General features: G+C 37.3%; 1 protein-coding gene across 27 annotated transcripts in view; it reads left to right on the forward strand.

The window, feature by feature from the left end:
• RBMS3 (RNA binding motif single stranded interacting protein 3) overlaps nt 1-23,180 on the forward strand; it is a 1,291,910-nt gene extending 1,268,730 nt beyond the window's left edge. For 20 of the 27 annotated variants that reach the window (XM_072793055.1, XM_072793061.1, XM_072793062.1 and 17 more), the window contains 3 exons: nt 5,997-6,077; nt 8,861-8,988; nt 16,563-23,180. In XM_072793055.1, coding sequence (XP_072649156.1) covers nt 5,997-6,077; nt 8,861-8,988; nt 16,563-16,569 — 216 coding nt within the window. In that variant the 3' untranslated portion in view covers nt 16,570-23,180. Of the gene's footprint in view, nt 1-5,996; nt 6,078-8,860; nt 8,993-16,562 lie in introns of those variants that run through there. The other 7 variants (XM_072793060.1, XM_072793065.1, XM_072793078.1 and 4 more) reach the window with 1 other exon arrangement.
• Nucleotides 23,181-27,912: the final 4,732 nt, after the last annotated feature.

Genomic DNA, 27,912 nt, shown 5'->3' on the forward strand with positions numbered 1-27,912 from the left:
CTGGGTCTTTTGCCTTTCTTATAAGTTTTTTAAAGAAGATTTTATGTCTTTATTCACGGGAGACAGACAGAGAAGCACAGACATAGGCAGAAGGAGAAGCAGGCTCCCTGTGGTGAGCCGGAGGCAGGACTTAATCCCCGGACCCAGAGATCACAACCTGAGCCAAAGGTAGATGCTCAACCACTGAGCCACCCAGGTGTCCCGCCTTTCTATAAAATTTTTTAAAGTGAATTTGTTGACTTCTACTTTTTGGATTTCAACTGGAGTTACATTGAATTTATCAATTCTTTTTAGGAGAATTAACATTTTAACTATATTGAGTCTTCTAATCCATGTATGTGATATATCTTCTTATTTATTTAGGTCTTATTTAATTCCTATCATCAGCGCTTTCTAATTTTCAGTATAGAAGTTTTCATGCCTTTTCTCAAAGTTATTTCTCGGTATTCAATTTTCTTGATGCTATCTACATAGTATAATTTTAAATTCATTTTTAATTGCTGCTGATATATAGAACTAGTTTTTTTTAGAACTAGTTTTTTATTTAGTATATCTAGCAACCTTTCCAAATGCCCTTATTAATTCTAATAATTGTTTTTTTAAATCAATCAATCAAAATAAATAAAGCAAATATTAGAAAAAATTGAGAAGGTGGAAAGAATTCATAACGCCTATATAGAATTGTTTGAAGTTCAAATTTTAGACACAGTTTCTCAATCAGCTACATTTCCATAGTATTATATCTTGTTTTTATTACTGCCACAGAGATCTATGCACAAGCTTGAACCTAACAGGCCCTGGATTTTTCCAATACATTCATGAAAATTCCTTTCTCTGCAAGATTGAAGGCCTCCTTAGCCTGTAATTATATGAGAATGACTACTTCTCCCCATTGTGCGGTGGGGTGGGGGGTGAGGTTTTGTAAATTTCCAAGCTGAGAACAACCTCCAAGATGCTTCCTTGTTACTCTCTTTGCTATGTGCCGCCAAAAAATGGTTCCACCCCAGAATACAATATTGACAATGTGTATTTTTTGTTTAATAATTTAATGCATACCTCTCTGTGGGTTATGTTTAGTACTATTCTGGTGAACTGGGTGAGATAGTACAGATTACATACTCCTAAGAATTCTAGGCTTCCATTTTATCAAGCCATCCACTGGCTATCTTTCCTCCTTGAGTATGTTTATTCCTGGTAAATGAAATATATGCTACTATCTGTATTCACCTCCACCTACTCTTCAGGGATAATTATTTCATCTTTCATAACTGTCTGCTTTGTTATTTCTATGTTAGCACCTACTTTATAAATTAATACTAACACAAAACATTATGAAAGCGTGCATTCCTATTATTCTGGATGGAGACCCATTTCATTCTCCAACATTCTATTGGCAGAAGCAGAAAGAATATAGGAAGAATGTACAATGGGTGACCATATAGGAATCCAGCCTAGTGGACATTCTTTCCTTTCCAGGAGAATCTCTCCAGCTTTCCTCCTCTCTATGGGTGATCTGTCATTCATTGAGTAGCATGGAGACTTAGAGGCATTCTTAGAATTTCACTCTAGGCAGTTATTACTGCTTAGTCAAAGCAAGCAAGCATGTGAAATGATACCAACCTGCCATTCAGGTATGCTTCCCAGCTCTGAGATGATAGAATTTGGCAAATCTACACACCACAAAGTACCTCTACCTGAAGTAACACCATGCCTTTCCCTCGGCCACTCACCCAACCCAGGCAGGTTCAGGCAGGTTCTTCCCTATATCTTTATGCTTCCTTTTTTAGAAGGAACTTTACAGTAGATGACTTTGAAAGTAATTCACACTGCATCCTGTTAGCATCATTTCCCATGATGCTTCTTTCTTGTGCTCTACTTCCTCTCTGAGGTGCATTTTTACAGCTTTCCTGTATCCCTGTTGACTTTCCAGGTTTGATAGTACCTGGACAACTCCCCTTCCTGGAATTTGTTAAACAGCTTTAAGAATTTTATAGCAAGGACTAGAAGCACCTATTTAAAATCTATGCACTATAGTGACAACTCCAAATGAGCAAGTTTGATAAATTATTTGAGGAAATTTCAAAAATTCAAATGTAGGAAATTCTTTGCTACTCCTTTGCTCTACAAATTATTAAATGAAAGTTTCCTCTCAGGAAATACATAAAACATATTTGTTTTGCTTCGGTGAGGGAAAAGAAAGTAAATCCAGAACTAAAAATGTGGAGTTTGTTTCCTTGGAAATAATCAATGGTTCCACAGTAACAGAAACAGTTTGTCCTAACTTAAATAGGCAAAAACACAATCCGTCTCCAATTTCACCATTTTTTTTCTCTCTTTGTGTAACTATCTTGGTGATGCAGTGTCTAGACTTCTTGGAACAAGTGATGGAGTCTGGAATTTATTCTGTGGGTTTGAAAATGGCTATTCAGGTCTCCTTCAAACTTACATATGAAAATCCAGTGCTTTTAGAATATGTAAAATAATCAAGCTGTTTACCAAAAACATAAAATTTCCCTATTCATGTCTCAAATTTGGGCTGCTACCAACAAGAAAATATCATACGGACATACCCATTTTATCCATATCATCTCGTTGCAATGTGGTTCTCATTAGCCACTGTATCAAAAATACAAAATAATTTGTACTCATGAAAGAATGGTGGCAGATATTTTCTAACCTTTGAGACATACCAATAAAAAAAATAGCTTAAAAGATATACATCCATTCTTAGTATGTTTTCAATAGGTAATCCACCAGGATTTACCAAGTTAAAAGGGGCAGGTTTCTTATATCACAGGGCATTCTCTTAGTCTTTTGTCATTTGTTAGCTGGATAAAATAAAGGAAAGTCTCTGAGGCATCCAGATCTAAACAGTGTTTGTGCAGCCTGGATTATTAAGTCTGACTGTAGTTTATCTGTGCTCTTAAGGAAATAAAACTGTTCTTGCCGAGAAAGTTCAGAGTTATTTGTCACCAATTACCTAAAGCTGGGAGTTGATCTTACACATAGCTGGAGCCATTTCCTGTAAGCATTTGCTCCAAATTTTACAAAGCTGTCACTTCTTGAGGCTTCACCCTAGAATATATGTGTCGAGTACTGCAGAGTTTTACTGCAAAAGTTTACACAGAAATAGTAGTCTTATGGGGCATAAAGCTCCACCGTATTGATTTGTTTAAAATAAGCCTATCCCTAATTTTCAAACAATGTTCTCAAGTTCTGTCTATTATCTTTTCCGCGACAAAAAAAAAAGCAATGAGAAAGATTTTTTTTTTTCATTAAAAGACAAAGCACATTGAACTGAGCTGATGTCATTTATACTATAAAATCTCTATTGGTTCTGTTTAGTGGAGTAGCATAAAAGTACATTAAATTTTAAAATAAATGAAGTATATAGGATAGGCCTCCTGCAAGAAAATTAGGTATTGTGAGTATAAAATAAAATAAAAAATATGGAAATTAAATGGCAATAAAAATATTAACCAAAGACATATCATTCCATCTTTCTTAATTGGATCATCAGTTTTTTATAGCCTATTAACAACAATAAGAACAACAACAACAAACAAACCTGGCATCTATATTGGATGGGAACAATCAAAAGGAAAGTCCTAAGACTTACTTAATTTCAAAGATAAAGAAGTAGTCTGAAAAGTGTGCTCAATCATGAGTCAGAAGAACTGAAGTTTATTCCCATTACATAAGGTCTTAGTTTATCAATCTGTAAAATGGGTGAGCCATCCTACCTAGCTGAGCCCTAATAGAATCAGCTCCGGGCTTAAATAAATTCATAGTTGGCAAAAATATATTCTCCCCTGCTACAAGTTTACTAAGACTTTTGAGATTTGATTAAAGAAGGATTCCAATGTATGTTCCTTAAAGCACTAGTTCTAAGCAAAACTAGGAAGTGCTACCAGAAGGAAGGAAAGAAAGAAGGAAGGAAGGAAGGAAGGAAGGAAGGAAGGAAGGAAGGAAGGAAGGAAGGAAGGAAAGGGAGACTGAGGGAGGGTAGAGTACATGTTTAAAGGTATAAACCTATTATGGGGGTCATGAAATTAATTCCTACAATGAGCTCAGAATTATTAACAGCCAAGGGCATGTAAGATTTGTAACTGGAGATGGAAGGCTTTCTTGTAACTTTTTCTTCAGCCATTGAACAATTATTTATCAGGTGTGATGTGGTGTGTTGGAAGATACAGAGACATGCAAAGTTTGGCCTGTGTCTTTAGAAGATGACAGTCTGGGGATCCCTGGGTGGCGCAGCGGTTTAGCACCTGCCTTTGGCCCAGGGCGCGATCCTGGAGACCCGGGATCGAATCCCACGTCGGGCTCCCGGTGCATGGAGCCTGCTTCTCCCTCTGTCTGTGTCTCTGCCTCTCTCGCTCTTTCTGTGTGACTATCATAAATTAAAAAAAAAGAAGATGACAGTCTGGATAATTTCAATAGAAAATTGATGGAAAAAATTTTTTAAATTGATAGATGTTGTGAGAGCACAGAGATAGAGCATAGAAATCTCTGGTGATATTCAAGTGCAAACCTAAATTAGTTATATTTACAGGCCTTTCAAATAGTTGCTTTTGGTCCCAGTTACAAGGTTATTTTTGTATGGGTAGGAATTAAACTTAATTGTAATTAGCGTTACACAGTTATTAGTTGCTACATGTGGATCACAGACAACATATTGGTTTGTTTGATTTAAGTTGTTCCATTAAGGCTATCTCTATTTTTAGCAAATAGATACAGTAAGAGAGTTTTTAGTTTAGGATAGAGATACATTTATTCCAAAGTTGCTTAATTAATATCCTTCTCCATGAATACTGAACAACAACACAGACAACTGATGAGCTCATCTTCATTCAGATATTTCCCTTGATTCAGGACCATTAAGTTGCTTGCACACTCAAAGTACGGAGATACAGAAAACATAGTAATTTAGGCTTTGCATATTGATTCAGGCATTCATATTTGAACTCAGCAAATGTTGAAGAATAAAGTAGCAGAGGCTTGCAGTTTTCCATCAAAATCATTTCTCTAACTTTCATGAATGGAGGAAATTTGTCTTCAGTAGATGATTCTGGTTCTGTTGTTCTGTGATGTTGGTCAAGTTTAGAAGCTCAGGAATATAGCTGATTCTATAGAAAATTCTATTCTCAAAGAGTACAATGTTGCATTTGTAGGGGAGGTGTGTATTAGACATGGATATATGGAATTTGGCTTCTGTAGGTGAGCAGGTAATCTTCCCGGGGCTCCCTTTTTGCAATGCATAAAATCAGGTTATTCCCAATGCGTGTTTTACTGAATACTACAGCTTAGTGAAAAATGGTTTGACCATTTCATTGTCCATCCAGATGAAGAAAATTTGGAGAATTAAAGGAGTTGAGAAAGAGATACTGACAGTGACATGAGCATGGAAGGGGGGAAGGGCACAAAGGAGACTTTGTCATTCTCTGTAATACTATATCTTTTGCACCTAAAAAAGTGTTAGAAAAGTGACAAAATGAGGACATGTGCCAGTTCTGAATGTTGCTACAAACGTATCTCTTGCATTATTCTATTTTTTTTTTAGTTAGCAAAGAAATTATTGCTAACATGATGATTCATTCATTCAACAAATGATTTGTTGACAGCCTACTGTGTAATAAGTGCTAGCAATAAAATGAGAAGAAAAAAACAAACTTGACATCATCCCTTGCCCTTATGGAATGTATATTTTAGATGTGAAACTGCCATGTTGGGACCTAAAATAGAATGGTTAAAAAGCCAAAGGAGGAAAGGGGGATGATACTGCCCTGATACTTTGGAGATGAGCTGCTGTTCGTACTGAATCAGTAAGCAAAAGTCATTCTTGGCTGATAGGAACTGCCTCGTTTTAGATTTGAAATAGAATCTAATAATGCACTGTCTGTGGGCTACACATCTAAAACAGTTTCATGTGATATGTATTTTACTTGCTGGTTGCAATCTCAAGTTCACCTGCATTTTTCTTTGATTCTCTCTAGTATATGACTGCTGCCGCTCCTATGCAAGGGACCTACATTCCCCAGTACACGCCTGTGCCTCCGACAGCTGTTTCTATTGAAGTAAGTCTATCTCTGTCTTATAGAAAGAGGTAGGGTTGACAAATCTCAGCCACATGTACTGTGGTCCCCCATAACCCAAGCAATCCTTACGTGTGGTTTTGTGCTGCTTTAAAATTTGACATTGCGAGCTCACTATATGAAAGTATTCAAACATGCCTATGTTGTGCTTTGCACATGAAATAAACTAATTTGCTATGCAGGAAAGAGGGGAGTAACATTTTCATATTCATACTTAAAGATAAGAGACCAAATCACTACCCCATCAGATGTTAACCACAAATACTCATAAATAGGGCAGGATAAAAGATTGCAACTATTTGAATGAGTTTACTAGTGCCTTGTTATTCAAAAGAGTGGTCCCTGGATGAGCATCACCATCAGCATCACTGGGGAGCTTGTTAGAAACGCAAACTCTAAGATACCACCCAGACTTACTGAATCAGAATTTGCATTTTAACAAGATCCCTTGGGAGTCTATACTCTCACTAGTGTACTGGTTCTCAAACTTTTCTGTTTATTATTTTTTGCAATTACTTAGAGAGCTTTAAAAAATATTTATGCCTGGGTCCTGTCCTCAGATTCTGATTTGTCTGGAGTATTGACTGGACATCAGGATTTTTAAAAGATCTCAGGTGGGGAAAAAAGAAAAAAACAACCTCAGGTGATTCTAATATGTATCAAGGATTAAGGATCCTAATATCTTAATATGTATCAAGGATCTTGTCTTTAATGGAAGCTTTATTCCTTTCCTTCTCTCTTCCCAAATGGGCTGAATCCATCCCCTGTACACATTATTTTACTGGACAGGGCCATCAAGCTACATAGAAGAGAAGGGAGCATAGAGCTATATAGATAGCAGTAAAACACTTAGACATATATATTTCTGTCTAATCCTAGCCATTATTGTCTCTTGCCACTCTTCCCCTTCTCCTGTTAACATTTGCCATTATGGTCACAGTGCAGTTCTTCCCATCAAGAGGGACTCCTCTGGCGTCCATGCTATTTCTCCTCCAGGAGTTGGCCAGCAAGTAGGATGCTGGCATCCCTCCACATGGAAGTCTACCATGACTTTCCCAATCTCTAGAGCTACAGAGATTGGGGAAATCTTCACAGAATAAACTGGATCTGACACAGATATTTGTATATGACAGATATTTGCTAGTACCAAAGTTTGGGAAACATAGAAGTTTAAGAGGACACCATCACATAATTTAGGAAGTCAAGGAGGTCCAATTTTAAATCTTTTATGTGCTCTAGACCTGTGGGCCCCAAAGAATATGTCAGTATTGAACAAGTTTTAATTGGTTTTTCAGAATTTCAAGACTACATGAGTAAAATACATGTGGGCTTTTTTGTTTTTTTGTGTGTGTGTTGCTATATTTGACCATCAAAAACATCCAGATCATCAGTTAATGAATCTAGATATTCTAGGCACTTTCAGCATAGATCTCTACATACTTGCATTTTTCTCTGTCTACACTAACATATTGATAAGCGTATCTACCGAATCTGAGCATTTTGATGACCATAAAATAATGGGACACATTTGACAGTATGACTTATTGGAAACACTCTAACTATAGTTAAAGAAGAAGTCTATAATTTAAAAAAAGTCTTTTGGGTCGGGGTGCCTGGAGAGCTTAGTGTGGAGCATGCAACTTTTGATCTCAGGGCTGAGAGTTTGAGTCTCATGTTGGGCAAGAGATTACCAAAAAAAGACGAAGTCTTTCACTAAGAAAAATGGAAGTACATTTTTATATGTTGCTTTCATGTGTGCTTAAAGAAAAAGCACCAATCTACTTTTCTATGTAAAACACTCATTGAAAATTCATCAATATCAGCACAAATAGATGCTGATGGGACATTCAGAAAAATGCATAATACCAAATACTATATTAGGGAAAAAATGATTGAAGTAAATATAGGGAGAATTTTTGGATTCTGAGGAACAATTTAAGGGACTTTAAGTTAGGGACAGAGAATTGAATAAGAACATTTGAAACCTGACATCACTGCGGATGTCCAAGGCTATGAATAAATCTAAGAGAATCTATTCAGAGAGATGCCCTCTCTAAGCCTCCAACCTGCCAAATAAAACCACCTGTGCCTTTCTTAGAAGCAAACATCTATCCCTAAAGATGACCAACTCCTTGTTGGCATCTATGAGAAATGAGAGGGTGAGGAAAGTAGCAAATCAAAATTAAGGATGTTTGTTTTCTGAAACTTAAAAATGAATTCTAGTTCATACTGTAGAAAACAAAAGAAACAAAATCAAATTGCTGAAGAGAAAACCTACCTAACATTGGCCTTTTAAAGGAATTCCAAGCTTTTATGTATTGTTTTCTTTTCCTTTTTTAGGTCAGAGTCCATTGTTTTGCCAAGTCAAAGAGACATGACACGGTGGACTACCCCAGGGAAATGTTTGAATATACAAGTTTTTATAGGAATCCTGCATGAGTTTTTGATTAAGAAATTATTATTAAGGATGGCTATATGCAACCATGGTTTAAAAGTTCTAAGCATGGTGAAAATTATTTTCTCACCATTTGACTGCAGTAGGGGGTTTCTGAAGGCAAAGCCTCTTGGTGACACATTGAAGTGAATTCCTCAGCCTGTATCCAGATATGCTCTGGGGTTTTCTTTTGGGTACTTCCTGTAGCTCCATTTGGCTGAGTGCAACTCTACTCAAGCCAAACAGAAAAGGGCTATCCCCTATAGTCCATCTGGAAAAAGGCCCTTTGCTAAAGCCAGTAAGGCTTTTGTGTTCTTATTTGCTTCCTTAGGGTGTTGTTGCTGATACCTCTCCCCAGACAGTGGCACCTTCATCCCAGGACACCAGTGGTCAGCAGCAACAGATAGCAGTGGACACATCCAACGAACATGCACCTGCATATTCTTACCAACAGTCTAAGTAAGTTCGGGCTATGCTAAGCTCTTTCTCTCAGGATCAACCATCTTGACACCATTCTCTCATGTTCTATCTGTTAGCTTTTGCTGCAGTACAGACTATCCCAAACTTAGTGACAAAGTGTTCTTTTAGTTCATGATTATGTGGGTTGACAATTTGAACTGACCTCAGGTGGATGGTTCCTGTGGTCTTGACTAGAATTGCTCAGACACCTGGGGACAGCTGATGGTCATTTTTACAACTCTGCTTCTGGGTGTTAATTGTTTGTTCTTGAATGATGGAAGCAAATGGATCATGTGTTTCTGATCCTGCATCAGCTTTTTCACATAGAAGTCCCAGAATTCAGAGAACAGCAAGAGAGGAAGCCCAAATGAAGCACTCTTCAATCTGTTTGTGATGCATTTACTACTGCCCCAGAGGCCAAAGCAAGTCACATGGCCAAGCCCAGAGTTAATATAAGAGTTTACCTAAGCCTTAAATACAGAAGGAGGCATTAAAAAAAAAAAAATCTACCATATGTATTTTTGGAGAAAACTCCAATATTCCTATTTGAAACTGGATAATGAGGCTGCATTCTTTACTTTTTAAATATTTTATTTATTTATTTGAGAGAGAGACAGCACAGAGGAAGAAGCAGACTCCCTGCTGAGCAGAGAGCCCCATGGGGCTCAACCCCAGGACCCTGAGATCCTGACCTGAGTTAAAGGCAGATGCTTAACAGACTGAGCCACCCAGGTGCCCCAGTGAGCCTGCATTCTTGAATGGAGGTAGAAACACTCCTTTTGCAAGGTTGCCTTGAACACACAGTAAACTAGTTCATGAAAAAGGGCGCTGTAGGGCAGCCCAGGTGGCTCAGTGGTTTAGCGCCGCCTTTAGCCCAGGGCCTGATCCTGGAGACCCGCAATCAAGTCCCACGTCAGGCTCCCTGCATGGAGCCTGCTACTCCCTCTGCCTGTGTCTCTGCCTCTCTCTCTCTGTGTCTTTCATAAATGAATAAATAAAATCTTTAAAAAAAAAAGAAAAAGAGTTCTGTAAAATATAAAACAATGTGGAGTCTTATTTAGGATTTAAACGCCAAAGCAACAATCATGTATCAGAATTACTCTTTCAAATCTTTAAGTCACTTATAAAGTACAGTTGGCTTTGTGTTGAGTAATTATGTAGACTAAAATTTGAGAGGTTTTGAAACCAAAGTAATTAACAAAAATTCCATCTATATAGAGATATCTTGTGCAAACTATTCTAATTTGTAGGTAGCAATCAAAGCCCCAGTGAATAGACAATCCCCAAGAGATCCTTCCTGTCTGCAGAGTATCACTCCCATTTCTTGATCATTCCTCTTTAACCTCAATACATAGAGATTTGTTTGTTGTTGAAAGATTAATCATGGTAATGGAGTCTTCTATGAGTAGTTTAGCTTCTAAAGGTAGTCTTCCAAATGAAATATGCTGACATGACTTGACCTTTATTACTATTATTATTATTATCACATAACAACTTTCAGGAATGATCCATAAGAATAAAACATTTTGTGTTTTTGTTTCTTGTTTTTATTTTTAATTCACCTATAGCCTATGTGAATCACTTTTACACACACCGCACAATATAGTAGTCTCTGATCCTCTGTTCCAAGCATATTGGAATTTTTTCAGTCTGTTCAGAGGGTAATGTATGAGAAAGGAGCCAGAGGCTGGCTGTGTGGAAGTACAGTGAGAGACACTGGAAACGAGAGCTACTATGTTTGCCAGAAACACTTGGTGAGTAGGTGAAGCTGGCTTTTGCTGTTTCTGAGCATAATGAGGAAACGGGTGATCCTAGACCCTTCTTGCTAACAGTTTAATGATGTCTGGGTAAATAAAAGAGATGCTTTCATTCAACCAGTCAGCAGTTATTGATATAATGCCTACTATGTGATGCACAGAATTTCAGATGCCAGGAAAAGAGCAATGAAAAAGGCAGGTGCTTTTCCTGTTCTCTTGGAGTTTACTTCCTGCTAGGAGTAGACTCACAGTCAGTGAGCCAATCAGCAAACAATAATTAAAAAAAAACAAAACAAAACAGATTTGCAAAGCAAATATTTAAAAAAGATCCTTGTGATAGAAAGTGACAGGATAAATACCAAAGATTTGTTATCAGGCAAGGCCTTTCACAGAGGCCTGGATCTGAAAGATAATTACAAGCTAATCTTGGAGAGATTTGGAGAAAAAAAACATTATAGGCAGAAAAAAAAAAAAAAAAAAAAACCAGGAAATCCAAAGGTCTAGAATGTGAACCTACAGCTAGAGTGTGGTGAAGAGGTAGGGGAAATGCTGTAGGAGACCAAGTCAAACAGGCAGTTTTTATGAAAGCTCTAGTCCTTGGATACTTGGCTTTGTATAGAGGAACCATTCGCAGTTTTATTTGAAGAGAGCCACAAAAGCTTTGGAAGGCGTTAAGGGATGGAAGGCCAGCATTTGAGTTGTATTTCAAGGACTCCATTGACCAGTGGAGTCTGTGTATGGAGGGATGTGTTTCAAGGATGGCTTTCAGGATACAAAGTACCCCCTTCTTGAACTGTCTGTAACATCCTCTTTCCCCTGGCCGATTCAATCAGCTTCAGCTGCCCCCACTTAGAGCCCACAACAGGATGCTCTCTTCTTCCTTAGGTTGTCCCTACCATTCATGACCATTGTATGATGTGGTGGGGAAGGGGATGCCCTGCCTAACTCAGAGAGAACATCTATGCCTCTCCCAGATTCCAGTGAGAGTCTCCCCACCCACCTCCACACTTAGAGTATTCAGCCTCAGGCCAGTCTCTGTGCTAGGAGACAGGATCCCTGCCCTCCAGAATTTACAATCTAGTATGAGATTTAGATGTATATATAGGCATGATGTGCATACTGCAAGGACTCTTTTAAAAAAAAAATACTATAGTAATAGAATGCATTTAACTTTTCTCGACTGGGTCAGCTTTGGTGGAAGTTGTAGCACCTGGAATAGGGTCTTACAGATAGTCAAGTGGTGTTCTAGGTAGAGTAACAGGTTGGCCAAAGTCCAGAGATGGGAAATCTCAGAGTGCTTCTTTGAGAAGGGGATTCAGAAGAGTACAATAGTGTAAAAAAAAAAAAAAAGGCAGATTGGAGCCAGATTCTAATATCGGATGTCTCACGGATGTACTTGGACAGCATTTCCTTTGTTCTACAAATGCTCCTCCAGTTGAGGTCAAAGATGGATTTGGAAGCAGTGGAAACAGTCCAATGATTGCAATGATTCAGACAAGAGGGAACAAAAAGTGTGAAGTAAGATGGTGGCAAGTGTAATGGGACGGAAGTGGGGGGGGGAGTGAGGGTGGGAGGAGATAAACCAAAGTAAGAAGAAAAGGTAAAAAAGGGTTTTACAATTCCAAACAAAACCATGGAATTACTGATGTTGCTAAGGGAGGGAAGGAGAAGATAATATAAAAACCAAAGAGGGAAAGATAAACAATTCTAATTATCCCTACAATAAGTCGATTCAAAGAAGCTTTATTCCCTGAAATATCTGAGGAAGTCTGAGTCTGATGACGTGGAACTTTAAATGTTTAAACATTTCAAAGCTACCCACACCATGATTACGTGCTTTGGACCACAGATTCCTATGGCTGATAATGTGGGACTTTCCTCAGATAATAAGTATGGAAGGAAGAAACCCTCCACACGTGTCCTCACAGTGGTAAGCATTATGGTGAGGGGTTTCCTCATTTGAAGGCATTTCCCTTACACTTATGCAGGAATGTATGTTACAGGATGTTCCACAGGGCATGTTTGTGGCATCATGCCAGAGATGAGAACACCCTGGAACATGGAACATTTCAAATGTGTGCCACGTGAAAACCACTGGCATTGCCTTGTGTACATTTCTTTAAACCTGAAGCAGATTTTTAACAGGTCTGTTTATATTCTCAACTTCCTCTCTCTGACGTGCTGCATATCGCCAGGAGCTTTTTTGACTTGAAATGACAACACTAACATATCAAATGAAAGCAAAAATAATATTCAAGGTCAAATAAATTGATGGATAACAATCTATTCTGAAAATTTCTAAAAGGAAGAAATGAATGTGACTCTATCTAAGTTTTTATCAGTTTCAGCCAAGGGAAGCTGATCTGTGTCATGGTAAGGCATGAGAGTCTACAGAACCATTTAAGAAGACAGAATTAAGCTAAGTGTATGGGGCATGTAAACACCTGGGTTCTTTTTCTTACATAACGATCACTGGGAAAAGTTTGGGGGATGTGAGAGTATCCACAGAGACATTTATCAAGGAAGCATTCATAAGAGATGAAGTGATAAATTTGGCTTGCTCAATAAATTAATCTGGCTTGCTCTGTACACTCGATAAAGACCCAGCTCTGTTTCTTTAAGTAATTTAAATGTACTTAACATGAGAGATTCACTCAGATTAGATCTGACCATTTTCTAGAGTCAGGACTATGTTATCCTTAAAGAGGCCACTAGAAAGCTCTTCTGTGACAGCCTTGTTTTGAAATCAAGGTACAAGGAGTATCCCTTAAGTTATAAAGCTACAAATGTCCCTACAATCTAACTGTACCTTTCACCTAGAGTACAGAGGGTCTCTAAAATATTTTACCCAATCCACGTGAACTTGAATGCTCTAAGTTTCACAAGTGGCAGCTTATTTCTAGCATCATTATGCTAATTAGCATGCCACTACTTTCTTCAGGCACCCCATTTCTGACAATCATTATGCTAATTGAGATACGGACAGTTTCAAGTACTTATAGAAACCTCTGGCTTTTCTCATTAAATATTAGCTGACCTCCTGTGGGGTGTGAAATCCTGAGTTGTGTAGCTGAGTGCCCTGGAAAAGTAGCTTAACCCATCACACATACATTTAGCAGCATAATGTTCATACTAAAGATATTTTGAAGTAAATTACAGACATCACAACAGAAGGTTGCAGAACAAAAGTTTAAGAAGTAGAAGTGATGAGCATATGAATAGAAAGGTCATATTTGGGATCTATAGCAACAAATATTTTACTATTCCAAATTCCACTTTCCAAGCTAAAAAACAGGTCTTCACATTTTATATTAATGCTTTTTTTTTTTTTTTTCCTGTTAAAAGAGGCTGCTAATGCAAAAGGGGCTTGGGGCTTTTATCTGCAAAGGCAGAGATGATACCTGTGGTTTGTTTTGAAAGTTCTATGGAAATTCCAGTTCCTGTCCGAGTTAACGGTTTTTCTTTGTGCTATTTAAGAAATCTTAAAAATGACGAGGGCTTGAAAAAATAGGAGTCTTCAAGCAAAGTTAACTTTTAATATGTAAAATCATTGTCAATCTTTGAGTGACAACCCTTTGGAGTCTCCTTCTCCTCTTCTTTAGAGGGGGAGATTAGATCAGCATTCTCCAGAGTATAAATTAGGTTTTAGTGCTGAGGGAGAATTTAACAACCATACCCCCGGAGTTGGGGTGGGGGTCCCAAGGAGTGTGGGAAACAACCTCTAACCTAAGTGAAATGCTTTCTTAATTGCAGTCGTCTTCAAAGCTATTAAAATGCTAATAGTTGGACCTCCTAGAGGGCAAGATAAATCAAATGTTTCACTTCCTGAAAGATTAGCATGTGAGCTGGACTTCCAACTTGGGAATTCTGAGTTTTTGCAAACATGTGACAAAATGTTCACTCTCAACATGATTTTCATACTTCACCTAGGACAGAGAAGGTGGAGAGGAGGGAATTCAGTTCTATTAAATAGCAACACCCTGTCCCTTCGAACTTCAGCTAGCAACCAAGAAAATGCAAAGGACAACCATTCATTTCTCCTCATTTGTTTTTGTGTAACATTGAGACCACTTGATAGGAGAGGGCTATTGGAAACCTTTGCGTAAGGTTATAGCTTGAAAGTGTCTGTAGCCTAGCTCATAAATATGGGTGCTTCAAGACCAGTGCACAGGACATACCTGAGCAGTGTGAGTGTTCTATGTCAGTGTAATCCTTTGGCTAAGACACGGGTCATGGAGCAGCTGTTGCAGAGATTGATGGTGTATTAGGCATTGTCTGCTAGATAAATAATACCAGGTAAAAGATGGGTGTGGGAGCAAAGAACAGGCCAAAAAAACACAAAAACACAAAACTGAATGAAACGTTTTGTTCCCACAACAAGGTAGGTTTTTAGAAATAAATGAAGTAAGTCTATACTTTGCAAAGGTACAGAAATCAAATATATACCATGGTTCCCATGACTACTACTGATAAAGTTTCCCTTATTGTTGCTGCTATTATGAAATTTTTAATGTCATTTCTTCTTAAAAGAAACCCCACTTTTTCATATAACATACACAAAATATGTATTCTTAGAAACTTAACCTATTGGTTAAAAATGGAAATATCAATTCTCAACTAGTTGCTTTTCTTACATGATCCTAAGAACATGTAAGATCCTTAGGCTTCTAAGAGGCACAGCTGACTCGTATGAACACGTTTTGCAAATTAGGAAGAAAAAAACCTCTCTGGATCATCCCAGCCTACCTGTCATATAGCTTAAAACATCCTTAAGGACACTTTGTTAATTTGAATAAAGCCCGCTTGCTCAGAACAAATGCAGCCCTGCACTAGAGGACGCAGGTTGGGGATCAGATTTTAGGCGGGAATTTAGCCCCCACAAACTCCCTCAGCCATGCAGCTTATACAGTGAACAGCCTGGACACCCTCAATAACCCTGAGGTTTCTTTACTACATTAAGCAACTAGGCATCAGAAGAACCTGCAAAACACTGAAAGAAGTAGACTTCATCTAAATTGACCTACGGATAGTTTCAAAATCATTTTTTATACCCCTGAAATGATTTAACAGAATTCTAGTCTGTGGATGGAAGGGCTAAGCGTCAAGGTCGACCCACTAGAAGCTCAACCCTGCAACTGTAGATGGAACAGAAGCAGAAGACATTGTTTGGCTAGCCTAGGCAAAGCAGCAGAAGTAAAAATGACATTTGCCTAGTTAAACATTTATTATGTGCATGCATACCATCTGCCAGATTCCTGGAAAGTAAAAAGTGGAAGTAGAATATAGTCCCCGTTCTCAAGAATTAGAAAACTTAAAAATAAATAAATAAATAAAAATAAAAATAAATAAAAATAAATAAAAAAAAAAAAAGAAAACTTGATGACATGGGTGAACAAGGAAAAAGAGGAGAAGTGGTAAAGTGAACAAAATTCATTGCTTCTTAACTGTCTTACTACTTTATTGGGCCAAATAAGGCTTCTGTGAATATACTTGGTGAATACCACAGGGTAACACACAATCATTGCTATATCTTGGGTACATAGTAGGGATGTGCATATTTGTTGACTGAGTTAGTGATGAATCCCACAGGAGTTATGAAGGGATATTCTCATTCTATAAGCCTCAATACTTAATGTGAACAAACTCTCTGGCTTAAATATATATTTGTATGAAATGGTGGAATTTAAAACTTGTACAATTTACTAGATATTGAAAGAACTTGGTATCTTTTAAAGAGATCTTACTGGAAAAGAGCACACAAGGTGATGTCAAAAATGCTTTGATGTAATGACCGCTTGTACCCAATTGTTTCCACAGACCATAAACAAGACTGAAGAATGTTCGTCTGAAACTTTGCCTTGAATGAAGAAACTTCATTGAACAGGAAGTTGGCTTCCAGTTTGCACAGGCGTCGATGGAATGCTTTTTTTTTTTTTTTTTTTTTTTACTTTACCCAGTGAAAACAAAGTGTTTTTATGTGCTGTGCAAATGGTTCCTTCATGTGGTCTGACAGTTTATTTTCGCCATCTTTTTTTTTTAAAAGAAAAAAATCCCAGAAGAGGAAACAAACAAAAACCAACAACGAAACAAAATGAAGAAGGTTGACATTTTATCTAGAAGAACATTTGAATTCAGAATTTACCAGAAGATGTAGATAGATTTTTTTTTTTTTAAACGGAAAATCAGATGTCAAGAGGTGGGCAAAGCAGAAATGGAAACAAATTGTCTTCCTCAGTAACTAAGCTACTCTTTCTTTACCCCTTTTTGTTTAAAGCTAGTGGGTTGGTTTTTTATTTTATTGTTTTCCTAGAAATATTTAGGTAAGGTTTATCTTGAATCTTAATTGCCTTAATTTTAAGGACGTCAAAGGCTCTCGAGGCAAGCTGTCAACGTCTTGTTAAAAAAAAATTCAAGAAAGAATTGAAATATTGTGCCGGCTTTAACTGGTACAGAAGTTTAAGACTATGAGTTTTTAGGGTGAAAAAAAAACTGTACAGTTTAAAAGAAAATGTTTTTCTTCATTTGAAGAAAATTTGTTGATAAAAGAAACCATGGCAACTGCAAGAATTGGGAAAATGCTGGGACTTTTCATGAACTTTGTCTTAAGTGTTGAATCATTCTAGAAGGCTAAAACATTTTACGGTAAAGTTATTAATGTTGGTTTAAAAACAATTGCATTAGAAATAATGCGTGTTTGGAGGGCAGAATGCAGATTTTTTTTATTTACGAAGCGTGATCGCTAGCAAAAGCATTAGTGCTTTTTATCTGCAGTCTTTTTTATGAGCTTTACAAAGTTTTTAGTCAGCTTTGCTTGTCACATTGCAAAACCTAGCTTAAGAGCATTAAAAAAATTAAGTAGATAGGAGCTTATGGTCAAAAAGTGCAAAAAAAAAAAAAACAAAAAAACAAAAAAAGCAATAGATAGAGAAATTGTTGACAATTTCTGTAGTCTTTCCTAGTTGTGATCAAATTCAGCCTATGGATGGCCTATTTTATACCAAAGATGAAGTGGCACCCTATTGCAGTCCAGAAGATAGAGGTTGTTTTCCTTTTCTTCTCTTTTCTTTTTAAAAATTTTATTTGACCTACATGGCCGGACCAGTTCTTACTTTGTTGTTTGTTTAAACTACCTTCCACTGGTGTTTTACATACTGCAAAACCAAACAAAACAAAAAATGTTTTTTTTGTTTGTTTTTGTTTTTTAATGTGCATTTGTTGATACTAGCAGAAGCTTGCACCTGCTGTGTTCAGCAGTTTCAGCGCGAAGAAGAGTTCTGGATACCAACTGATAGAGCCAAAAGGCTTTATGTTCATTCTGTGAGCTTTTCTGGTTCCTTACTAGCTCTCTTGAATAGTGACACCTGTAATGATGGCCACCAATAAGCTGAGACACTTGTTTAACAGGTTGAAATTCCTTTCTGTGAACTTTGAACTAAAGATCCTTCCCGAACTGGTCTGAAAGGTCACTTGTCAAAAAAGCGTAGTGATATTCTGTTAAGTGATGAGTGGTCTCCTGAAAAGGTCTCATTGTATTTGTAACAATATTTGTAACAATAGTCTTCCTTCTAACGTCCAACACCTCTAGGTTTTGTCTTCTCACCTCAGTCTTTGTTCATCCTGCCATGAACAGCCACCTTGATTCTGCAGTTGGGGAGGGGATATCTTCTTTTTGCCTCCTTTCATTGTATTTTCATACCCTGGTGTTGTCAGAAGAAGGACAAAAACAGACCTTTTTTTTTTTTTTTTTTTTTTTTTTTTTTTTTTTCAGTTTTGCTCTCTGAGGCAAGTAGGACCAATAAGATTGAGGATTCTATTAGTGAAATTTAGGTAAGCTTTTAAGATGCTAGTTGACAATCAAGAAATTGTATGATTTATATCAATAAGAACCAAAAGAATTAGATCTGCTCAATCTTTAAAGCCAAAGTAGATATATTTGCATTGAGAATGATGCAAAACTTTGTCTAAAATGGATTAAATTGACTTAACAAACATCTCTGCATATTTGACTCATGGAATCCATGTTCAACCTGTATAGTTTCACCTGAACTTAAGACCGATGGAACTATGTTAATTGAACCATGCCCTAGAGTTGCTTTCTGAATGGATCATTGCAATCAGATGGGTGAAAGTCTTTTCACAAGCTAAATCCAAGAAAACTGTCTTAGTCCAGAAGGAAGAAGGAAATGCATGAAGTGCACTGTAAAAGAAAACAGGGTAGGCTTTTAAAAACTGAAAAAACTTAAAAGGCAAATCATACTCCCTTTAGGTCAATATCAGTAATGAGTTTGGCTCATCTGAAATTGTCAATATTCCACTATTTATGACCTGTCAACAGAGGCCTCGTGTTGAAATGGGCTCTGTTTTCTTATTTGAAAATCCATGAATTGGAAGCTCAAGTCTAGAAAGTGACTCCCTATTTTTGCAATCAAATTAGAGGCAAAAATGTATCCAAGAAAATGTAGTAGCATGTGCTACAGAGAAATTCCCTCTGGTGACACCCATTCCTTAATGGTTTTCCATGATTTAGAGAGAATCTTAAATTTATACTTTCTTCTGTTCTGTCCTTCAGCTTCTCATGTATTTCAAGGGTGGCACTTAAGTTTTTTCTTTGAGAAGTGGGCTCCTGAGTCACAGGGGGTGGGTATAAGCGAACATGTATAGGAACTGTGCTTTTCGTTTCTCTTTTTCAGTCTCTGAACTCTTTGTATAAATAAGGATTATCCTGGGCATATTTCATTTGAATATGAAACAAACATGCTTTCTTTTGTTTCTGTAAAAAAAAAAAAACAAAAAAAAACCTTAATGTGATACAAAGAAAGTCTCATTTACGCAATCAACAATGAGGCTAAGAGGTAGCTACCATGTGGCTGATGAATGTGCCTAGGTAACTTCCTGTTTCTATTCAAAACTACTGCTTTATTTATACATTCAGAAACATTTTTTTCAACTATGAAATTTCAATGATCTCAATTTTTTTAAGCCACTTCAGGCGCAAGGAAATTACCTGTCATTTTATTGTCCATGTGTTTTGTGTTTGGATTTTTTATATCATGCCATTCAAGAAAATATCTTATTGCAAATCAAAAAGGAAAAAAAAGAAGGAAAAATGGCACATGTTCAAATTTGCATCTGTCATCTTACCTAATGGTTGTTTTTAAGAGTCAAGTCTGGGGGAATATAAAAAACATCAACAGGTAAGCAGCATTACATTATATGAAGAATAAAACAAATCAAAATATGTGTTCAATATTTGCAGACATCAGAATCCTAATTTAATCGCAATTGTTATTATGGTGATTCTAATCCTATTTAAGGCTTTTTTTTTTTTTTTAAGTATTCTGGTTCATCAGATTTCCAAACATTTATTCAGATTATTTCCATTTTTCCTTTAGACTTTAATTGTCAAGCCTTCTAAACATGAGGAAACAAACCAAAATCCCAATCCAAATGAGATCAATGTAATCTTACTCAAACTCTAGATACATGGTCAATGGAGGAATGGGTTTTCTCTTAATAATGATAAAGTTTTGTCAAGGGAGACAAATTATGCATAGTGACTCAATGCATGGCCATGTGTTCTAAAAATGTCTTGGGTCCTAGGTAAGCTAAAGCTAACAACCAGTAGGTGCTGGGGACTGTTTTTCCTTGAAGACTGGCATGTCACGATTGTTGCAAGTGACATAATATTCTTAAAAAAAGAAAGAAAGAAAGAAAGAAAGAAAGAAAGAAAGAAAGAAAGAAAGAAAGAAAGAAAGAAAGAGAAAGAAAGAAAATCCTCTACCTAACTTCAGTTTGGCCAGGGTTAGTTTTGTTGGTAAATTTCAATCATTCAGATGTTATCTCTATGCTTCACTTGAATCAGTTCTTCCTGTGACTTTAACAGATCTGCCACATTTGACAGCATACAAGACTCACTTCCACACATTCAAGTGAAAAACTACATGGTATTAAAAACACTCATGTTAGAGAAGGCAGGCTAAGAGCAGAAAAAGACTGGATGGAGCAGGAAGTTCGCTCTACCTGCAGAATACATCAACCTCTTGCAAAACTATGTTAAAATCATTTTAATTCATGTATGACAAAAACAGAGTAGCTTTTTTTTTTCTAAAAAAAGGTTAATTTGAATATTTGAGATGTCTATTCTATACCTATATATATTTTACAGTGGCCTAAAATCCCCATTAATGAAGAGTGAGATTTGGTTGAGTAGCACTTTTGCAGCACTTCATGATTCAGAAGTTTCAATGGACTGTCTAGACAGATTATAATGTTAGTGAGAAACGAAAAATACATTTGACAACTGAGTCTCATTTGTACTTTGCGTGCATGAACCACTGTAGATGAGCTGATAAGCAGAGAGAAATTCTTAAGTGGGTTTCAGTGGTAAATGTTTTTAGATGATATCAAATCAAATAAAGGGTAATATTTATTTGTGTGGGTAAACAACATTCAGCACATTTGAAGAATCACACTTCCTAACAAAGTTAAACATGTCTTAGAGCCTTGATCTATGTTCTCATCCACAGTAGGGAGTGAAAGATGAGACTTTGGTTTTTGTGTTATTGTGCCTGGCATCCTTCAAAATTTTGAGCTTACCGAGAACTGACAGCATCTCACTCCAATCTGAGGGACTAGCAGAATTTAAACAGGCTCATTGATTCTGTACACTATACCCTTCCTGTGACAGAGTGATAATGGGATTTCATTAATGAATCAATTTGTTACACATGACATCCACTGAGGTATTGGAAGTCAGTTGAGTCTAACTCAAATTTAACATTTCTTACCCAATATTCTTAAATATGAAATCGCTCCCTTAATCCAAGTGTCCTTGGTCATGGCTGTCCTTTGTGGACTGCATGGAGTCCAGGACAGTACAGAACTAAATACAAGATCCCTGAGTTGCCCCCAAAATCTTTTCTCATGTGAGGCAGGGGAGCTTACCCCAGATTGGTGGTTTTGCTTCTCTTTCAGTTTATACCCCAATACATATGCTCCCCGTCACACAAATAAAGGATGGATAGCTTCTCAATGAGCATTTCTTTGTATTTCTGAAAGGAAAAATAATATTTTAAGAAATGCTTCTTCCTCTAAGGAAGCTTTAAAGCTGGAGCAGAGGTGAGATCAAGCTTGGAGTCTGTAGGAAGAACCTCTAGGCCACAGAGTCACACTTTTCTTCCATTTTATTCACTCCAGTTAGTAACTTCCCCAATGACTGAGTCTTGCAGAAATACAATCACTCTCAATTTTTGAAGGGCTATCTACTTTGTAGATTTGTTTTGTCTTCTCTTTTCAACTGTTAGGTCTTGGGCTCTGTTTCCTTTTATTAGCATTTCACCCTGAGGATGGAAAAGAAACATTTGGAAATCAGATTCAAATCATTCTGTTTCTTTGTTAAGTCTCGATTTATCGAAGAAGTTTAAAATCATTGGTAAAACTGTCAGTGCATTATATACCATGGCTTTTTATTAGCCATAGTGTCTCTTTCCCATTCATTGCAAATAATTGAGAGTTGGCTGTATTCTTGCAAAAACAAAGGGGGTAGGGGGGAAACCTGTAGCAAAGTATTTGGCTTCCCTCAAAAGAAAGCTGTTTTGGTTTCGTTCACTATTGACATTTTAACCAGAAGAAAATGTCAACTCAAAATTGAGTTATGAGAATATAATAGCATCTCTTGGTTAAATATACACTCTTGTCCCTATCTTAAATCTTTGGCAAGAAAAATGCTTTGTTTTTGTTAATTTTTTTTTTGTTTTGCATCACAGTAATAAGGGTGAATGACCTTGACACTCCAGTGGATTTTTTCTGATCATTTCAAATTAAGTAGTGTCCAAAGTGTAACTTTAGTGTTATGCTTTGTATTTTAAACCTTCTGGTCTTATATTATTAAGAAAGATGCTCTGTCTGCCTCCCCAAAAAAATGTCATTTCGTCATATATGAAGAAGTGAGTTATTTCATACTTTTCAGGAGCTATAAAAACTATTTCAAAGAGACACTTGAATAAGTTTTTTCCATTCTTGAAATTAATGCTTCCACTTATTTAAAAAAAAGAGAAATATAATTGGGATCTTAATTTAAAAAAAATACACATAAAAGTATACTTGCTATGAAATACCCAGTTTCTTTAAAAAAAAAAAATGGGACACAGCTTTTTAAAAACCATTGTTTTAGGCCATATTTGACTTCATGGAACTTATGAAACATCATTCAAATTTAAACTTTATTTAAGAGCATTTTGTACCGCTGTCTCTGTCATGGAAAGTTCTGTAATTCTATGGTGTTTCTGGTTTTATTTTTAATTTTTTCATCTGTACCACAGTCAAATTAGCTACCATTTCCCCCATTCCTTGGGCTTTCTGTAGATCAGTGGATGTTAGGTTTAAACTTCTGTTTTCTTTGATGAAGCTTTCAATAAAAAATGAAAATAAAATCAATCAGGTAGTCTGTTGTGTTTTTCTTCACTGTTCCAGAAATGGGTTGAGGGAGGGACCAGTGGGAAGGAGTAGTTTCTGTATTTAATTGGGTATACTGCTGGCTTCCCGTAGAATGCCAGAAGCAGCAGCAGCAGTAGCAGCAGCATACTATCCTTGGTAACAAAAACTAGGAGAGGAGAGAGCATTCCATCCATGCAAGAGGCTGAGAAAAACTCGAGTTAGGGGCTTTGGTGGGAAGAGACCCTTTAGGTCTTCCTAACCTCACACATGTTTCCTTGTCTTTATGCTTCAGAGATAGTCCAGTTCCTGTCTCCAAACATGCCTAAAATCTACCAACAACTTGAGACATCTTTTGTAAAGGCCAGGAGACAGAGTTATACATGAAAATTTTCTTTTGACACCTTGACTCTATAAGGATTAAAATCCAAGTCAACCAAAATCAAAAATATCCATTCATCAAACTATGGAGGACTGTGGTAAGCAAACAGCAGAAATTAGATTTCTCTGGTCCAGGATCATCTAAGGTAACTGGGAGCTCTTATTCAAGGGCCACAAATATTCTGTGCCAAAGTATGTATTTGTTGTTGTTTGTCAATATTTAATTCTGTAGAAAACAAAGGAGATAAATGAAATTCATACAATGTATTAAACACAACAAAGAAAGTAAACTTTAAGACATAAAATAAGTAGAGCAGATGAGTGTGAACAAAAAGAGAAACCCGAAGATGAAGAAAACATTATATAATGCACTAAATATACATGAAGCACCAAGTATTCATGATATGCTAAATACACATAAGAAATATGAGGCACATTTTTGAGGTCTTCACTTGGTCACCCTTTGGTGCCCATAGCAACTTATCGGGCTAATCAGTGAATTTCAATTACTTGTCCTTGCTTCTCTCAAAAGGAACATTTTCACTGGCTCCTTCCTTCTGTGGCCTGTCTTGCTTGCTTTTCAAATCTGATCTCTATAAAACACAATTAGTGGAGAAGGATGATGTAGCACAAGGAGAGGCAAAATACATGAACATTGCAGAGCTTTTGGCTGTGTGGTCCTTCTATTCTTCTTGAACGCTACCCTGAATGAGTTAACCTACCCAATGGCTTTCACCTTGCTTCTGGCCATGGATTTTAAATAGATTAAGAAGTCCTTTTAGCATCTTTATTTGACCTGTGAACCCTTCTGTTCCATGACCTCTAGTATAACTTGCATGATAATATATATAAAGGCTACAATTGTACCAAGGTCATTTCCCACATGACATCTTCATGCTTTATACCACAAGCACCCAAGAAAAAGCTAGCCAACCAGTTTCAGGCTCTGAGAACATATTGTATATATATCTTTCCTCCGTGAACACCAATTTACGTTGTACTTCCTGGCAGAAGAAGTTGGAAGAGAAACTTAGAAAAATGGAATTATTGGCAAGTATAAGAAAATAAGAATTGGAATTAAGACCTTGAAATTAATTTTACTTATGTCCCATCAGAGTTCTTTTTAGAGCAATGGTTCTTTTTTTGCTGTTTGTTTCTCAGGAATTACAGACTTTTAAGAGGCTAATGATGCCAGCACCACTACCCATATGACTAACATGTTCACTAAGTTTCAGGATGCTTGGGAACTGCCTGAAACATATCCGTAGACTTCTGCTGAAGAATCCTTAGTTTCAAGACATAAAGATAAGAGAAAACCAGAGAGTGAAGAAACAAGCTACATTTACAATGGTGTCCCTTGTTTATAAAATAACCATGATCTGTTAACCTCATATCTATGTATTTTTTACTGTTTTATAATTTATTCTAAGAAGTGAGTACTTCTCCAACTCTCAACAGTTCCCACAAAATTCACAATTGATAATACTTTTATTTTTAAGGGATACTGAGAAAGATTATTCTTTTCATTGCTTTCCAAAGTTAGTCAAGTGAAAAGTAATATAGCTCAAACTCAACCTTAGAAGATTTGGTTATTTTTTGAATTTCCGTATATGAGTGTCATTTACAATAATGATGAAAAAGTCTCCCATATATCAAAGGCTGTCTTTTCATTTAAATACTGAGAAACAGAGGGAGTAGCCTACTGTTAGGATCTTTCTCCCACCCTTCTGAGATTGCAGGTGACTATCCCAATAAAGCAGTCAACAGGTGGCACTGTGGACTTAGTCTCCAGTGGATTCCAAACCCACATCCCAGAAATCCGCATTCCTAAACAGAAACAGAAATATGAGGTATGGCTCTAAGAGCAAGGTCGCCATCACTGAGCCTTCACTATGTGCCAGGAACTGTACCAGCTGGCTACATACTTGAGGCCATACAAGCCTCAAAAGACTTCTCTGAGGTAGGTGCTACTGCTACCTCCATTTTTTAGATGAGGCTTGGAAAGTTAGAGACCTTACCATGGACCTACTACATCCAGGAAGGCCTAGAGTGTGCTTTTAAAAACAGATCCAGGGTCACTTGGGTGGCTCAATCAGTTGAAGTGGAACTGTTGATTTTGGGTCAGGTTATATCTCACGGTTGTGAGATTAAGCCCCATTGGGTTTCCCCCTTAGCACAGATTTTGCTTGAGATTCTCTCTCTACGTCTCCCTCTGCCCCTCCCCCCCACCACTCATGCACTCTTTATAAACAAACAAACAAATAAATAATAAAAACAAATCCAAAATGTCAACCCCTGAGTTCTAAGGTTTTCTCTTATGCAATGACTTTGGGAAATGCCAACGCGGAAGGTAATTTTGCTTTCAATGTTTTTTTCAAATGTTTATTTCACTTGGCCTGAGATTTTTGTCGGCTCTGTAGAGGAGGGCATTTGATGTTTGTTCTAATCACTTTGGTCACAGAAACCCAACACAATTCACATTTTCCATCCCAGAAATAACTTGCTGTTTCAATCATCTCTGTGATTTGTTCTGGAAAAAAAGGATGTATCTACCAAATAGATAAGCATAACTTTTCATTGACTCATTCATTTAACAGTGCCTGGTGCATGAACATTCCATAAATATTTTAATGATAAATAGAGTAGACACGGTACTTGTCTACGGAGATGTCATATTCTAGAAGGCTCTGGTTTATGACAACATTGTAGCATGAAATAAGATCAGGGAATTTTGTGAGCAATATGTTTTACCTCCCATGGCTTGATGCAAAGTAGATGGAAAACTTCCTGATGTGAATTCAATCATGTCTTCTCCCATCCACATGTGTGGTAGGTCTTCCAACCCCCTTGCTGTTGCCTCTTCCCTAATTTGGCACCTCAGCAGAGTGACTGGACATTTCACTGCTACCCTCTCCCCAAATCATCTGGGCCATTCAACTCTTTTGACATTAAAGAGAGTGGAATATGCCATTCTGAGCTGCTCTGAGCTGTTGCATATTCCAACTCTAGTAGTGTAGCAAGATTTCTTTTCCTTTGGTATACCCACATTTCTTGGTCATGCTGCTTCAAAGAATGAAGATGTGGACCAGAGGAAGAGTGGTGGGAAGCAAAGCAAAGTTTATTGAGCAATAGTACAAAACTCTCAAAGAGGGAGGGGACCCTAGAGGGTTACCACCAGAGTTTTGAAGTTTAGGGGTTTTTATGAGATTGTTGGTGGGCTGTTTTAACCTGATTAACTCTCCACGCACCTGTCACCCAATCAGGTTTTTGTCATCTACCTATCATGTGGGAAAGGGTGGAGAGATCCTTCCAGGGTGATGTAGAATCCTTTTAAGGGTGGCTTCCTCTTAGGGCAGGGGCCCTTGTCCTTGCCTGCCTTTCTTATAACTAGGCTTCATTAGTAGCATCTATTATTTACTACCACTGACCTTTTCACAACCATGCAGGATAGGTGCTGCCACATTTTAAACATGAGGAAACTGAGGCCTTGAAAAGTTGTAAGACTTGGCCATGTTTTCAAGATGCAGATGCGTGATCCAAGCTCAGAATCTGCTAGATACAAAGCCAAAGACTTTTACGTCGTGCTGGATCCACTGATGTGACTTGAGAGGACACATTATTGATCCATAATAACTTTTCTATTATCTGACCTTTGACCAATATAATTTTATTATCACGGGTAGATCACAAAATATCAGATAAAGTGCTGAACAAGCAGTGAAAAGATCTTGGATCCTCACTTTAGGCAAACTCTTTGCTAAACATGTTTTCCCCTCTCTCTAAAATTCATCTTTATCCATCAAAACGCACACCTTTGTTCTGGACTTTCTGTTTGTTTATTTTTTAACAACAACAACAATAGGATGATTTATTTAAAGCATAGCACACTCCCCATCACTTCCCAATAGGATAGGAGGAGAAAAGAATGACCCTACAAGTGTCATTTGGTCCAAGGCAGAGCTCCATGCCTCCTGAGATAGCAGACTCATTGCCCTCAGAGCCCCATGCCCAGAGTCAAGCTGAACGCACCAAGAGGCCAGCCACAGCCTTCAAGCTTCCCATCTGTAGCTGTAGCCAGGCTCTGAGTCACCAGAATGCTTTCCTCATGGGGCGATTGACATGTCTGTAGGTGTCACATAATAAAACAGGAGATCACTCTGTGGAATTTATTGTTCTGTAGAAGATTTACCCCCAACCTTCACACCAAATTCTGATCAGCAAGGACCGCTCTTCCTCTGTTCACCAGCAATGCCACCATTTGAAGAGATTGCCAACCCTACCTCCATACTCGTTTCTCTCTTGGTCTTTACTAATTGCTCCCATCCTCACCTAAGATGAGAAGGAATCCAGGGAC

The sequence above is a fragment of the Canis lupus genome, chromosome 22 (assembly GCF_048164855.1).
Source record: "Canis lupus baileyi chromosome 22, mCanLup2.hap1, whole genome shotgun sequence".
In the NCBI taxonomy this organism is placed as follows: Eukaryota; Metazoa; Chordata; class Mammalia; order Carnivora; family Canidae; genus Canis; species Canis lupus.